Source organism: Pongo abelii, chromosome 8, assembly GCF_028885655.2.
Source record: "Pongo abelii isolate AG06213 chromosome 8, NHGRI_mPonAbe1-v2.0_pri, whole genome shotgun sequence".
Classification (NCBI taxonomy): Eukaryota; Metazoa; Chordata; class Mammalia; order Primates; family Hominidae; genus Pongo; species Pongo abelii.
This window is the reverse complement of record NC_071993.2, coordinates 56,316,959-56,331,452: the sequence shown is the minus strand read 5'-3', so window position 1 is coordinate 56,331,452 and position 14,494 is coordinate 56,316,959. Positions and strand designations below refer to the sequence as shown.

The 14,494-nt window shown below is 52.9% G+C and overlaps 1 protein-coding gene across 10 annotated transcripts in view; it reads left to right on the top strand.

Annotated features, from left to right (window-relative positions):
* The first annotated feature begins 1,565 nt into the window (after positions 1 to 1,565).
* OGDHL (oxoglutarate dehydrogenase L) overlaps positions 1,566 to 14,494 on the top strand; it is a 28,220-nt gene continuing 15,291 nt past the window's right edge. For 3 of the 10 annotated variants that reach the window (XR_002916416.3, XM_024253082.3, XM_024253081.3), the window contains exons 1-7: positions 1,685 to 5,621; positions 7,056 to 7,226; positions 11,271 to 11,373; positions 11,763 to 11,878; positions 12,030 to 12,184; positions 13,029 to 13,175; positions 14,198 to 14,288. Coding sequence is in view for 8 of the 10 variants with exons in the window: in XM_024253082.3 (XP_024108850.2) it covers positions 5,337 to 5,621; positions 7,056 to 7,226; positions 11,271 to 11,373; positions 11,763 to 11,878; positions 12,030 to 12,184; positions 13,029 to 13,175; positions 14,198 to 14,288 (1,068 nt within the window). In the remaining 2 variants the exon portion in view is untranslated. 10 annotated transcript variants of the gene reach the window in all.

Below are 14,494 nucleotides of genomic sequence, written 5' to 3'. Positions count from 1 at the left end.
TCTGACTTGTAAACTTTTCCACTATTACCCCAAACTGCATCTTCTCCTTTTCCCTAGCTCACTGAGAAGTTCCACTGTGCCCGAGTCACTAAAGCCAGACACCTGTGAGTTATCTATGTCTCCACCCTCATATCTGGTCAACCACTAAACCCCATGGAGCTGATCCCCATAAGTCTCTCAAATCTGGCCACCTTACTCTGTCTCTACTGCAAGTACATTACTGCCTCTCACCTGGAATTTGAATTTTGAGAAACAGAAGAGCCTTGAAGAGACAGTTCCTCTATGGCTCAGCCCTGCTTCCTGAAGTAAATTTTTCAGCTTTCCTCTGATTCTATGAGTTGCCTCATATACAACCTTCATATCAACTCATTTTCGGCTGAAGCTAGCCAGGTCATTTTTGGTGCTTGTGTCCAAAGAATTCCCAATGAACCCTGCTCTTCTGCACCAGATAAAATCTTACTCATCCTTCAGGATCCAAGTCAAGTGACCATTTACTCACTCATTCATTCACTCAACAAATATTTACTGAAAAATACCATGAGCTAGTGCTGTGTTAAGTGCTGAAGGTTCTTGGCCACATGAATCCCTAACTAGCTCCAAATAAAGAACTTTTGGGAGACTTCAGGTGCAGAAGTTAGTTGTATTCCTTTCTTCGTGGCACTCTGTCAGCATTGATCTGGGTAATTGATTAATTACCTCATATCCACATTCCCCATCCTCATCCCGCGACAAGCAACCATATTAATTGGTTTGATATGTATTTCAATGTATTCTTGTGAAGTGCATACTGTAGTTTTGAGATTAAAATTCAAGAGTGTAAGTGTAGAAGCGGAGAAGCCAGTTAGGAGGCTGCTGCAATAATCCAGGAGAGAGTCGATGGCAACTTGAACCACAGGTGTGTTATGTTCCTATACAAGAAATCCCTGCATTTAAATGAGAACAAAACCCAACAGAAAGCTGAAAAAAATACAACAGAAAACCCCAAACTAACAAACAACGGGAGATGCAAATGGTTGATAACGAGAGAAATGCAGATTAAAACAATAACAGGACATTGCATCTGCTATTCTGATAATAATTAGAAAGCTGATCTCTACCCCAGAGAAAGTTCCACGCAGGATCCTAAGGGAATGTGTATGAAGAAGTTCATTGCAGCCTTGTTTGCGGCCACGGGGTGGTGAGGACAGCCTGGGTCACCATCACTGGGAGGATGAATGGGTAAAATGTGTATCAGATTTGGGGGAAGCACTTTTCACGCATTATCTCATCTTTTTTTCAAAACATCCCTAAGATAGTGGAACTTTTCATAGCATTCCCATTTTACAGACGACAAAACAAAACCTATCCTCTCCTACACACAAAGGCTGCTTGTCCTCTGGTACATTCGTCCTAGTTTTAGGACGAGCACACGGGGTTCAGGGCCTCAGCCCCATCCTGCGGTCTCAGAGAGGAGTCCCCCCTTCGGCCGTGGGCGACCTCGGGCCTGGGCCGCCAGCACCGTGGACAGCGCCAGGCGCGGGGCGGGGCGTCCATGGAGACGTCACGACGCGCGGAGTCTCAGGAGCGCGCGCCCGTGGGCGGCTGCGTCACGTGACCCAGGTAATTGGCACGGCGCGCGCGCACCCTTTCCGCGCAGTCCCCTGACCTGCAGCCTCCGGACCTCCCTGCAGCGCGGACCCCGCCCGCCCGCCCGGTGAGCGCGGCGGCCCGCCTCCTCCCGGTCCCTGCGCCGCTGCTTCTCCTGCCGTCCTGGGGACCGGCCCCGCAGCTCCTCTTTCCCGGGTCCTGGGGCGCCGCTGCCTGTAGCCCTGAGTCTGGCCCCTCCGGGGGGAGGGGGAGGAGGAACAGACCGTGACCTTAGCTCTGACCTTGGCTAGCCGTGGCCTCCCCCGGGACCCCTAGCCCATCGCGCGCGTACCACCCGGCTAGTCCAGGGTCCTGCGCAGAGGAGCGGGTGCTCGCGGTGGGTTTCTCCAGCCCGAGGACTTCAGACTGCCCCGCGCGTTCCGTGGCCAGGGGAGGGCCCAGAGCTGCGAGAGCTGTGCGGGGGATGGGGAGGGTCAGCGCTCTGCACCTGGCGGGACCCGTAGGCGGCTTCGGACTACCAAGGACCCTAATAGAAGGTTTTAACCGCGGTCTCCGATTACAGATGAGAAAACTGAGGTCCGAGAGAGGGCGGCATGGCCTGAGGTCGCTGCTAGCACGGGAAGTGCTTCTTCCGCCCCCAGGGAGATGTGGGAGGGGGACGGGGTAATCCTGAGGCCACAGCAGGCTGCAGTACGCATTCGCCGAACCGGAGAGATCCTTTGACGCCCCTTGGCCACCTGGCTCAAGCAGGCCCTAGCAGCCTCTCCCCAGTGTCTTGGAACAGGCCCCATCTAATTAGAATTGCGGTTTGTTGCTGAGCAAAAGCTCATCCGCTTCTGAGAAAGTGGGGTCAGAGTAGACCTGCTGCTGAGAGAATCCAGGCTCTGCTGCTGCCCAGCTTGGAGGGCCCTCTGGGGAGAACCCTTCCCGGCCTCTGTTTACTGATCTCTGCAATGGGTGCATTAGGGAGTAGTCCTCACTAGGGCACCCCAGACAGGGTCGTGTGTGTGTGGGAGTCTTAGTGGCTATGGTGTCGGCAGTTTTCTGGGGTTGTGTTGAGGTTCTGAGGTTGGGTTGGGGATACTCTGTGACCTTGTCCTCAGAGAAGAGACCCCCAAGAGATACCCAGGGCAACTCTGCTGGAGTCTGGACTGGGCAGGGGTTGCACAGGGTATCTGACTCTCACTCCTTGTTGCTGTCCTTGACTGTATGGGCAGGAACTAGCAGGGCTGGTTTGGGCTCTGGCTCTAGGTACTGAGCCCTCATGCCCTGCTGGGATGCAGGTGGGGGTGGGTGGCAGGCTGCCCTCCTGCCAGGCTGGGCCAAGGCCGCAGCAGTGCCCAGTGGCCAACCCAGACTGTTTAGTGTTTATAAAAGTGTTCCTGCACCGGGCCATTCTGGACACAGCCAGACTTTGTCCCTATCTGGCCCAAACTGCCCCATTCCTCTGTGGGGGTGGGAGTGGGGCTGGCAGAGGGAGCAGCTCTGGCTCAGCTGATGGGAACTGCATCGCTAAGAGAAATCTGGCTTACATATTGACTGCAGTGATCAGGGCACAGTCGCTGGAACCACACACAGCCCTGTCACTCACCAGCTTAGCCAGCTTAGCCTCTTGCACCTCAGTTTCTCTGTTTATAAAGTGGAACTGATATGAGTGCCCACCCCATGGGATGTGAGAGGATTAAATGAGCACAGTATCTGTCCTAGAATCAGTGCTCCTGACAGTGCCTATTGTGTTTATTCCCATGACGATGGTCTTGATATCTAGTTTCCTTTGCCATAGACTGGGGATGATAAAGCGTCCTGGGTTGTGGATTCTTTTTGATGCTCTAGAAGATTCTCCCTGATGCTTCAGGAGCTCCTGGGCCCAGTGGCCAGCTGGGCTGGCATGACCTTCTCTTTGCCCAGGCCTCTGGGATGGTCAGAGGTGGAACAAGAGTTGGGACCCTGGCTGCCTGACCCCAGAGCTCATTGCCTGGCACTTGGAGAGGTGCTGCTCCCAGAGGAGCCGGTCCCGAGTGCCCCGCACTCTAGGGCTTGGCATCACTGGCTCATGGACTGGGCCACATGGCCCGAAGCCTCAGGGGCTGAGCATGTGGGAGGGAAGCTTGGGGCACTCAGAGGCTCCCAAGCTCACCTCCCTCCTCCCCGCAGTGGAATCTTTTTTGTTTTGAAAATTTTCTCTGTTCAGGCTTGCTGCTGGTTGCCCCAGGAGCCTGTCCTCCCTCCATCCAGGTGACATCACCCCTTTCCTCTGGCTCATGTGAGTTAGAAGGAGGGCTGTGCCCTGCCCTCTGGTGGGGCCTGACCTTTTGAGGAAAGTCCAGCCAGTGAGTTTCTGGTGACGTGGTTGAGCTGATGGCAGGGGTGAGGCAGAAGGGTGCAACAGGGGGCCTGTTGGCGGAGCATACCTGACCAGGAGCATTGGCTCAGGGCCCAGCCTGGGAGGTACTTGGAAGCCAGTTATACCCCAGAATGCACATTTTCTGGGGCCTGAGCTGTCCAGGGGTAGGGGACTCCTCCTGCCTGGGTGACCCCTGGTGGGGTGGTTCTTGCACCCAGCTTACAAGCTGGGCGGTCTGGGCAGGAGGGCATTAGCTGGTATTCACGGGGAGCTGCTCTATGTCCAGGCAGTGGCTGTGCTGGAGCAGAGGAGGGGGTTCTGCTCACAGTTGCAGGGTGGGGAACAGAGGTCCCACTTTACACATCATGTGTAGGATGAGGTGGCAGGGGTATGGGGTGATCTGGGACCTCAGTGGGCCCTATCAACCCCTAACCTGCCTGGATAGGGATATTTGGGGGTTCTCTAGGATTGGCAGAGGCTCTTAGAACCCTTACCCTCTGCGGAATGGAGAAAGCCCCCATCACTGAAAGCCCAAGATTTAGATATTTTCCCTGGGAAGGTACAGGTGACAGAGTGAGGTGAGATGAGCTGCAGGGCCTCGTTGCCCCTGGTCTGGGTGGGCTTCCAGTCTGTACCTGCCTGGGCTGTTAGCTGTCTTGAGTGGCACTGGTCCTGGGTATAAGCTCTCAGGGTGTCCAGAGTATAGGAGCCAGAGAGGGCAGCTCCAGTCCAAGGGCTGGGCTGGGCCTGGGGCTGCCTTCCATTCTACTCTTCCTGCCCCATCCAGACCTTAGCCCTTCCTGCAATGAAGTGGGGCCATTGTTGGGCCTAGTGTCACCAGCCTTCTGGCTGGGCCTGGGAGAGAGGGCACTCTGGGCCAGGATTGCAGTCACAGGGAGTCACTGGTCACTTTTGGTTGCAATGACTAGAGCCACAGCTCTCCTCAGATAGTGTGCCTCTATCACCCCCTGACACTTGCGCTCACTGGATGATTTTGTCCCTGCTTTTCCCTGACCATGCACAACACACCTGACCCCTGGAGACTCCCTGCCCTGGTTCTAGGGTGGTTGGCCTGAGACCCACTCCTTCTTGGTGGTACTCCCTGCACCTGCCCTGTGGCTCTCCAAGTGGGCTCCAGGACCTAGGTTGGGTGCTCCCTGAGGCAGGGCCTGGAGAGTTCATGTCTCTGCACAGGCTTTGGGGACTGTCAGGGAAGGAGTGTGGTCTGGTATGAGTGGGGCACAGCAGGGCTGGGGCTCAGGGCTGTTCAATATCTATTGATAGAGTTTACTGAGCTGGGGGCTCCCACCAGACAGTAAGCCCAGGGGGCTGGGAGAGTGTCACATTCCCAGTCTCATCACTGCCTAGCCCGGCACCATCTGCCCAGTGGGAATGACAAGTGCTGATGAGCGGACAGTGGCTTGGTAGAGCCTCTTCCTGTCTTGGTCCTGCCATTTATGCCTCTCCTTCGTTGCGTGTGTCCAGAATGAGTCAGCTGAGGCTGCTGCCGTCCCGTCTTGGGGCACAGGCTGCGAGGCTCCTGGCTGCACATGACATCCCGGTATTTGGCTGGCGCAGCAGGTCCTCCAGGCCACCGGCCACCTTCCCAAGCAGCAAAGGTGGAGGCGGCTCCAGTTACATGGAGGAGATGTACTTCGCCTGGTTGGAAAACCCCCGGAGTGTCCACAAGGTCAGCACCCCACCCTACCCTGGGCCACTGCAAGGGAGGGAAGCCTTCGGGGGCCCGGCTGTGGCAGGGCAGTGGGGAGAAGCAGCTTGCCTGCTGTGTGATCCTGGGCAGGTTTCTTTGCCTCTCAGGTCCTCAGTAATCAAAGCCTGTTGCTTTCCCGTTGCTGAATCAGCCAGTGGGTGGTGGTTTTGATTGAGAGGACCTGGCCATGCCCTGCTCAGCCACACCTGAGCCCTGCCATGCCCCTTTGTCATGCTCTGCTTTCTCCATATGCCCTCTTGTATGTAATTAGGGACATACGTGTTTGTGTATGTATTGATCTGATAAACACTTGATGATAGTAAAGAAAAAAATTAAATCAGATGGGAGGGTGAAAAGTGAAGTTGTTCTCTGACCCCTTCACCTGCAGTGGAAAGCAGTGCAGTCACATGATCCAAAGCCAGAAGGCATAAGAAGTTACACAGTCAGAAAACTCCCTCCTAATCTATCCTCATCTGCTCAGTTCCCACTGTCCCCTAACTTAGTGTCCTCTATATCCTTTCCAAGACTTGCATTAGGTAAACTTACTGCAAATGTAACTCTGGAATTTGTCTCCCTTTATGCAAAAGTAACCTGTAACACATACTGTTTTGCTCCCTGCTGTTTCGCTTGGTGATGTATCTCCAAGATCTTTCCATATCAGTACATGAAGAGCCTCACTGGTCACTCTGTCCAGCTGTGTAGTATTCCATTGCATGTATGTGCCACCCGTATTCCTGCTGATGGACATCTGGTTCATTTCTAGTCGCTGGCTGTGGCGAACAGTGCTGCAGTGCATCATCTTACACCTTCATCATCTTGCACCTGCAGAGCCATCTGTAGGGTAAATTCCCCAAAGTGGAATAGTTGGGTCCAGGAGTGGCTGTGTGTATTTTGATGGGTATTGCCAAGTTGCTTTCCATGGGGATTGTACCAACTGAGTCTCCCACCAGTGCCGTATGGGAGTGCACAGAGGAAAGAGCTTTTACGTTGTTCTTCTGGAAAACACATGCAAATGCCTGTGTGTGTTCACATCTGCTTTTTGCTTCTACACAGAGAGTAGCAGCCATACATCCTCTTCTGCTTTATTCACTTTAAAACATATCTTGGCAATATTCCATATCCACAATACTGAAAGCACCTTTTTAAAAGACTGTGTAATCTTCCAGATTCTAAATGTAAAATCATTATTTAGCCAGTTTTCTATGGATAGCCATGTAGATTGTTTTTACATTGTCAATTTTTATAAACAGTTCTGCAGGGAACATCGTTGTATGTACATCCAGGCACCCTGGGAAGGCCCTGAGAGCTGTGGTCCTCAAGGAAGACCTGACACTCCCTGGGGTCCCAGCCTGGGCCACTCCTGACTCTTCCCAGGCCCTGACCTGGCTGCGTTCTTGTTTCTGCCCTGCCTAGTCCTGGGACAGCTTCTTCCGAAAAGCCAGCGAGGAAGCCTTTTCTGGCTCTGCTCAGCCACGGCCCCCTTCTGTTGTCCATGAGAGCAGGTCTGCAGTCTCAAGTCGGACGAAGACCAGCAAATTGGTGGAGGACCACCTGGCTGTGCAGTCCCTGATCCGGGCCTACCAGGTGAGGGGCAGCTGAGGCACAGCCTGGGAGGCTGCACTGGCTCCTGGGGTGTGGCCAGGCACTGAAGGGAAGGGGTCTCAGCTCCAACATCATCTCCCCAGAGAGCCCTTCTCCTTGTCCTCTACTGAGCGGCACCTACTCCTCTAGCCAGTCTTTGCCACATCACCATTCAGAGCACTTACCACCTGCTTGAATTTTTTTTGTGCATACTGACTGGTGTGCTTGTGGTCTGTCCCTTGCACACACCATACCCCGAGTACATGGAAGAGCACTTAGTAAGGGATCAAATCCAAAGCCTGTTGAATGAGGGGTGAGTAGATTAACCCTTGTTAATTCTGTTTTCTCCTCTAGAATGGGCATCCCAGGAGAACAGGGACTGATACAGCAGGTGCCTAATTCATGTTTATGGAATGAATGGTTCAGTAAACAATTCTCCCCCACCAGTTGCTCCTCCTGGAGACTTAGGCTCTCCCAGGCTGGGCCCCTGCTCTGTCAGAGTCCCAGTGATGGTCTGTGTTTTTGGTCTTGACCAGACAGGACTAATTGGAGGACTGCTGTGGTGTTCAGGCCATAACAAGCATAATCATTTGGAATATCTCTGGGAACTGCTGGCAGGAGGTATTCCGTCAGGGAAATGTGAGGCAGCAGCAAGCCACAGCAAGGCTAGGGTACGGGGGGCATTAGCAAATGGAAATGATGCTTTGCCTCTGAATGAGATGCCCAATGTGTGGGATGGAACGGAGTTCCCTGTACACCACCCACCTGGGGATGGAAGAGGGAAGGTGAGCAGGGTTGGGTTCCCTTCTGGCCTAAGGACCCATCAATTGTGGGCCACCTAGGAGCAAATGGCAGCTATTGTGTATTGTGTCTTTCCTGGCTGGCTGAAAGAAGCACACAGCGATCTAACCCTAGACTTCAAAAATGAAGAACAAGGATGTAAAACTGTATATTAAATACAAGGAAATGTTCAGGGTGCTGCCTGAGGGCCTTATCTTCTAAGCACAGGTCTCAGCCCTTCAGTAGCTCTTTGTTCTTTGATTAATCAAGACGAGGCATTAGAGAGTTTTCCTGGCAGGGTGGCCTCTGGATTCAGGTGTGTTACTCTCTTGTGCCTGGTGTGGGTGAGCTCCCACCAGGAGGGCTGCAGCCCCTTACAGGCCAGTAGCAGGCACAGCTGTGGTTAGAATCACCTGCACACTGTACTGAAAAAAAAACACTGTATTATTATAAGCATTTTCAAACATATAAAAGGCAGAAGGATAGTGTAGTGAGCCCACTACCCATCAATCATGGCCAGCCTTGTTTCATCAATTTCCCCCTTAGCCCCGGCTCACTGCTGATTATTTTGAGGCAGATCCCAGATATAGCATTTCATTCATTGAACATTTCCATATGTATGTCTAGAGAAAAGGGCTCCTTAAAAAATGTGCCATGATACCATTATCACATCTAAACATAATAATGCCTAATATCAAATATGCAGTTGACATTTGTGTTTGCCTTTTGTCCTGTGCTTTCTTTTTTTCTTTTTTTCTTTTTAGATGGAGTTTTACTCTGTCATCCGGGCTGGAGTGCAGTGATGCAATCTCGACTCACTGTAACCTCTGCCCCACGCGGTCAAGCGATTCTCCTGGCTCAGCCTCTTGAGTAGCTGGGATTACAGGTGCTTGCCACCATGCCTGACTGATTTTTGTGTTTTCAGTGGAGATGGGGTTTCACCATGTTGGCCAGGCTGGTCTTGAATTCCTGACCTCAAGTGATCTGCCCGCCTCGGCCTCCCAGAGTGCTGGGATTACAGCGTGAGCCATTGCACCCAGCCTGTGCTTTATTTTTACTGCTTCTTTGAAGCAGGATCCAGCTAAATCCACAGCTTGTAATAGGCTGATGTGGCTCTTACATCTCTTGTACTTTGTAGGTTCCTCTCTGTTTCTTTTTCTGATGTGGAAAAACCAGGTGGTTTGTCCTGGAGGGTTTTCCCGAGTCTGGATTTTGCTGATGGCTTCCTCGTGATGTCATTTCATCTGTCCCATTGTCCCATGTAATTTCTGTACTTTGACAATTAGATCTAGAGGCTCGATCCCATAGACATTTGATTTTTTTTTTTCAAAATCAGCTTCCTGGTGGTGATGGTGATGGCACTTGAGCAGTTAGCAGCTGTGGATAGTGATTTCCTAGATCCATTAACTCACTAGGGGTTGCAAAAATGATGATATGCCAGTTCTGTTTTCCTTTCTTTATTAACTGAAGTCCCGCTATCAGGAGAAACTTCCGTTTGTTAACTCTGTTTATCCTGAGGTGCAGATGGTGTAGGAAAGACAGGATCACTGCTTGATTTTTTTCTTTTATTCAGTGATTTTCAAAATTATGAGGTGATTCCCTAGCATACTCCAAAAGTGACTAATGAAAGTTTATCTTCCTTTTTTTGGATTCATATGAATGCATGAGTGTAGACATATTTGATGAGTTTCAATCTGCTGTAGCTATACTGTCCTTATAGTTGCTCAGAACTTGTCCTTATTCCTAGCACTCGCGGTGTTTGAACACTGCCTTGATGTCGGTATAACAAGATGCTCCAAGCTCAGCTTGTACATTTCTGCCTATTCCAGAACTGTCCAGGTCTCTGGCTGTTTCCTGCTATTGGTTTGATCATTACTTCTGGGCCCTTTCAGGAATCAGAGCCAGGAAAGGGTTTATACTGATGCTTCTAACATGCTGCAAATGTGGGATTTGGGGTTTGTCCTTGACCCTGTCAATCTTATGGCACCATTGCCTTTTAGAGGTGCCAAAAATAGAGGTTCTCAAAGATGCCAGTACAATGGCTTGTTTGATTTCCCATGGCTTACATGCAACAATCTTAGAATAACAGTTCTTTTTTTTTTTTTTTTTTTTTTTTTTTTTGAGACGGAGTTTCTCCTTGTAGCCCAGGCTAGAGTGCAGTGGTGCGACCTCAGCTCACTGCAGCCTCCACTTCCCAGATTCAAGCGATTCTCCTGCCTCATCTTCCCAAGTAGCTGGGATTACAGGCATGTGCTGCCACGCCCAGCTAATTTTGTATTTTTAATAGAGATGGGGTTTCACCATGTTGGTCAGGCTGGTCTCGAACTCCTGACCTCAGGTGATCCACCCACCTTAGCCTCCCAAAGTGCTGGGATTATAGGTGTGAGCCACTGTGCCCAGCCAGCATAACAATTCTAATACTATTATGACTGACTGGTAATAAAAAAGACTTTATGAATTTTTTTCTGTTTGTCTTTAGGGAATATTCCATTAATCAATTGGAATAGTTTCTCTCTGTGTATTTATGCCACTAAGTGGACATACTTATTCATTTGATTCATTTCACTTTCAATTTTTAAGACTTAATTTTGTTTTATAATAATGTAAAATATTTACAAGGTTTGAAAGTCAAATCTTCAAAGCAAGATAAGTTCTTAAAAATCTGGCTCCTAGCCCTGCCTCTCTATCCTATTTTGTCCCCTCCCCTAGGGGACAAACCTATGTTATGGTTTTTTAATTTTATGATTTGCCTTTCTAATGCATATATTTATTTGTGTCTCCTCTTTATTAGATAATGTGTAGTTCACCATACACACTTTGCTAGAATTTGCTTTTTTGCTTAACAATATTTTTTGGAAATTACCTTGTAGTATCAGATGGGGATTTTTCTTCTTCCTTTTAATGGCTCTGGAGTGCTCTGCTGTGTGGATCGCCCATATCCATGCGCCAGTCTCCTGCTGATGGACAGTGGGGAAGTTTCTAGAATTTCACTATTACTAATAGCACCGTAGTGAACACCTTTGTGCGTAGGTCTTTTTCCTCTTTTTGCCAGATGCATGTTGTACTTCTAAACCAGGTTGAGCTCCTGCCACCTTACTGGCTGTGGCTGGGGTCTCGCAGGCAGCAGTGAAGTAGCTGCGGGGCAGAGACGTGGGGAAGCTTAACATTCGGAAATGGGAAGAGAGGGGCTGGGGCTCAGAGCCTTACCCTGGAGGAGGTCTGTCCAGCTGGGTCCCAGCCCCACCCTGCTCTTTTCCCTCCTCCCAGATCCGCGGTCACCATGTGGCCCAACTGGACCCCCTGGGCATTCTGGATGCAGACCTGGACTCCTTTGTGCCCTCAGACTTGATCACAACCATTGATAAACTGGGTAAGACCCTTCCTCAGGACAATCATGGCAGTGCTGTGTGGGTGGCCCAGTAAGGGGCCCACGGGCCCTGGGGACAGCCTGATCCTCGGGAATCCATGGAGCCCGGGGAGCAGCCCACAGGGCCGCCTTTCCACCTTGCCTGTGTACTGCCTGTTGTTCCTGAGAAGGACGCCTGCCACTTTCCCTAGCTTGTGCCCCATGTGTTCAAGCCTGAGAGGCTTATCCACCCTGCCTCCCTGGGCTCACTCTCACTTCTGCTCCCCAGGCTGGACCCAGAGGGAGGGCACTGGGGAGACTGGGAGGTCTGGTGAGACTGCAGGGCTCCACCTGGGCCTGACCTCCTTCCCTCCACTCTGCTGCCTGGGGCTCGGCCACACCTCCTTCTCCAGCCTTCTATGACCTGCAGGAGGCTGACCTTGATAAGGAGTTCCAGCTGCCAACAACCACCTTCATTGGGGGCTCTGAAAACACCCTCTCTCTGCGGGAGATCATTCGGCGCCTGGAGGTGAGCACAGGCGGGTGTGTGGGGTGCAGCTGAAGCAGCTCTTCGGAGCTCGCCAGAGGATGGGAAGGCACTGTCTTTTTTGTTCCAGAGAGCAGGGATGTCAGCCATCCCTCCTCCCCGCTCCTCATGGGGTCCCAATGTGTCTCCCCAGAACACCTACTGCCAGCACATTGGCCTGGAGTTCATGTTCATCAACGATGTGGAGCAGTGCCAGTGGATCCGGCAGAAGTTTGAGACCCCTGGTGTGATGCAGTTCTCCATCGAGGAGAAGCGGACACTGCTGGCCCGGCTGGTGCGCTCCATGAGGTTGGCACCACCCGGAGGGCCAAGTGGCTGGAGGTCCTGCTCCAGGGCTCTATGAGACGTCCCACACCCTGCCTAAGAGAGAAGGAGGGGCCCCAGGAAGGCAGGACTGGATCGGCCTCACCGCTGGCTGCAGGGAGGAGAGTTGGGACCAGGTGTTGAGGCAGTTTGGCCAAGAGCTGGCCCAAGGCAGAGCAGATCAGGTGGGCAGGGATAAGGCTCTAGGAGAACAAGACAGCAGGGACACTGAGCAAGGCCATAAGTGGCGGGAAGTGGCTGTGGGAACGTTTGGGCAGAAAATTATCCCTGGTGTGGAGTGAGTGTGGCCACACCACCTGTCTGTTCACTGGACTTTTCTGAAGCTGGGTCCCCCAGGGCTGCAGGGGCTAGGGGAGCACCTGACTCAGCTGCTGGATGCAAAGTGGATTCCTGAGCAGCGAGGTGTGGGCTGGAGTTTGGATCCGGCTGGGTGGAGATCTTTGGGACTTGGCGAAGAGAGCCCTTGGAGTGTGGCAGGAGGGTAGTGGGCTAGGAGCGGGTGGGCAGTGGCCTGTTGGAGGAGCTTGGCTATGAGGAAGAGAGAGGGCGGCAGCTGGGAAGGGGTGTAGGCAGAGGCGTTTGGTTCAGCTGGGAAGATGCCTAGCCTCCCCTAACCCTGTGTTCCTTTGCTGGGTGGGACAGGTGTGGTATCCATGGTGGGCCCTGGACCATGTGGATGGATGGAGGGTTTGTGACTTCCTCTGTCTTCAGCATTCAGCTCTGAGCACTCATGAACAGCCCCTGTGAGCCCCAGTCCCCTCCCTCTCCATCCCTTTCCCTCTCCTCTCCCCATCCTCTCCCCAAGCAGGTTTGAAGACTTCCTGGCCCGGAAATGGTCCTCAGAGAAGCGGTTTGGCCTGGAGGGCTGTGAAGTGATGATTCCTGCCCTCAAGACCATCATCGACAAATCCAGCGAGATGGGGATCGAGAATGTCATCTTGGGGATGCCACACAGGTGGGTCCCCCTCCCTGCTGTGCCTTGCGCATTCTCCTCCAGCCCAGGGTACAGAGGTGGGAGAGATGAGATGGAAATCAGAGCGGAGGTGTTGGTGGGACCTGGGGGTAGAGGTGGGTTTCCTGGAAAGTTCTGAGTCCTGGGCCTGGCCTACTCATCACAGAAATTGCTGGACACTCGGCCAGAGTCACCTGGGGCCAGGTACTAACCAGGTTATCAGGCACCCTCTCTCCCTGGCCATGTTGCTGCTGTCCCTAGCAAGGGTGAGATTTCAGAAAGGGGTGCACTATACTTCTTGAGGTTCTTGTGGACAAGGAGAGGTGGAGGGGTTTCTTCCAGGGAAGGGAGGGCAGGGCCTGGGCAGTTGTTCCCGGATTGTGTCCCCCACAGGGAGGTCTGTGGAGGTGAGCTGAGGGTCTCTGACCTGGCTGCAAGCTGACTGCATGTTCCCTTGACCTTGATGAAGATCTGGGAGGCTTGCTCAGCAGTGGGGCGTTACCTCTGAGCTGGAGCCTGTGGGGAAGCAGGAGGGGGAATGTAGCCTGGGGGACAGAGACCTCTGTGGCCAGGGGTCCTGCTGAGTGGGTGTGTGCAGATGTGCAGAGTGGCCTGTGGGAAGGGCCCTGGGCTTTTCCCGTGACCAGGGAGCTGCTTGTGGTTGGACTAGCCCAGGGCCGCATCAGCATGAGGGCATCCAAATGCATGGTGCAGGTTTCCCCATCCGTGGCTGGCCTGCCAGGACCTTGGGGTTTGTCTGTCATGGGGGGCCTGGGAATGCCCAGTGTCTGGTCAGAGAGTTGGGCAGAGCTGGCCTAGTGGCCTGAGGCAGCAAGGAAGCATGGGGCTTTAGGCGTCAGGCCATTACAGCAGCAGGAGAGGATGGTACCTGGTGATCGGGTGGCCTGAGGAGGGCTCTGGGCACAAAGGGGCTGTATTAGGCCAGGCCAGGCCTCCACCGTGGGGGAGGGAACCCTGAGGCCTGCGGGCTTTGCCAGGTGAGAGCCCGGCCCCTCTGGCTCCAGGGGAAGGCTGAATGTGCTGGCCAACGTGATCCGCAAGGACCTGGAGCAGATCTTCTGCCAGTTTGACCCCAAGCTGGAGGCGGCGGATGAGGTGGGTGCCATGCCCAGGTCCCAGCACCCTTGGAGAGCTGGGTGTTTGGGAGGTGGACTGGGGAGGGGCTGAGCTGGGAGCTTCCGGGCTGAGATAAACCTTGAGATGGATGCATTGGAGAAGCCTGCAGGAGAGAGGCTGGGTGTTTGCCTGAGGCCCCTAAGGCTTTTTGGAGCAAGGGCTGCAGTCTGTGGTAGCTGGGAGGG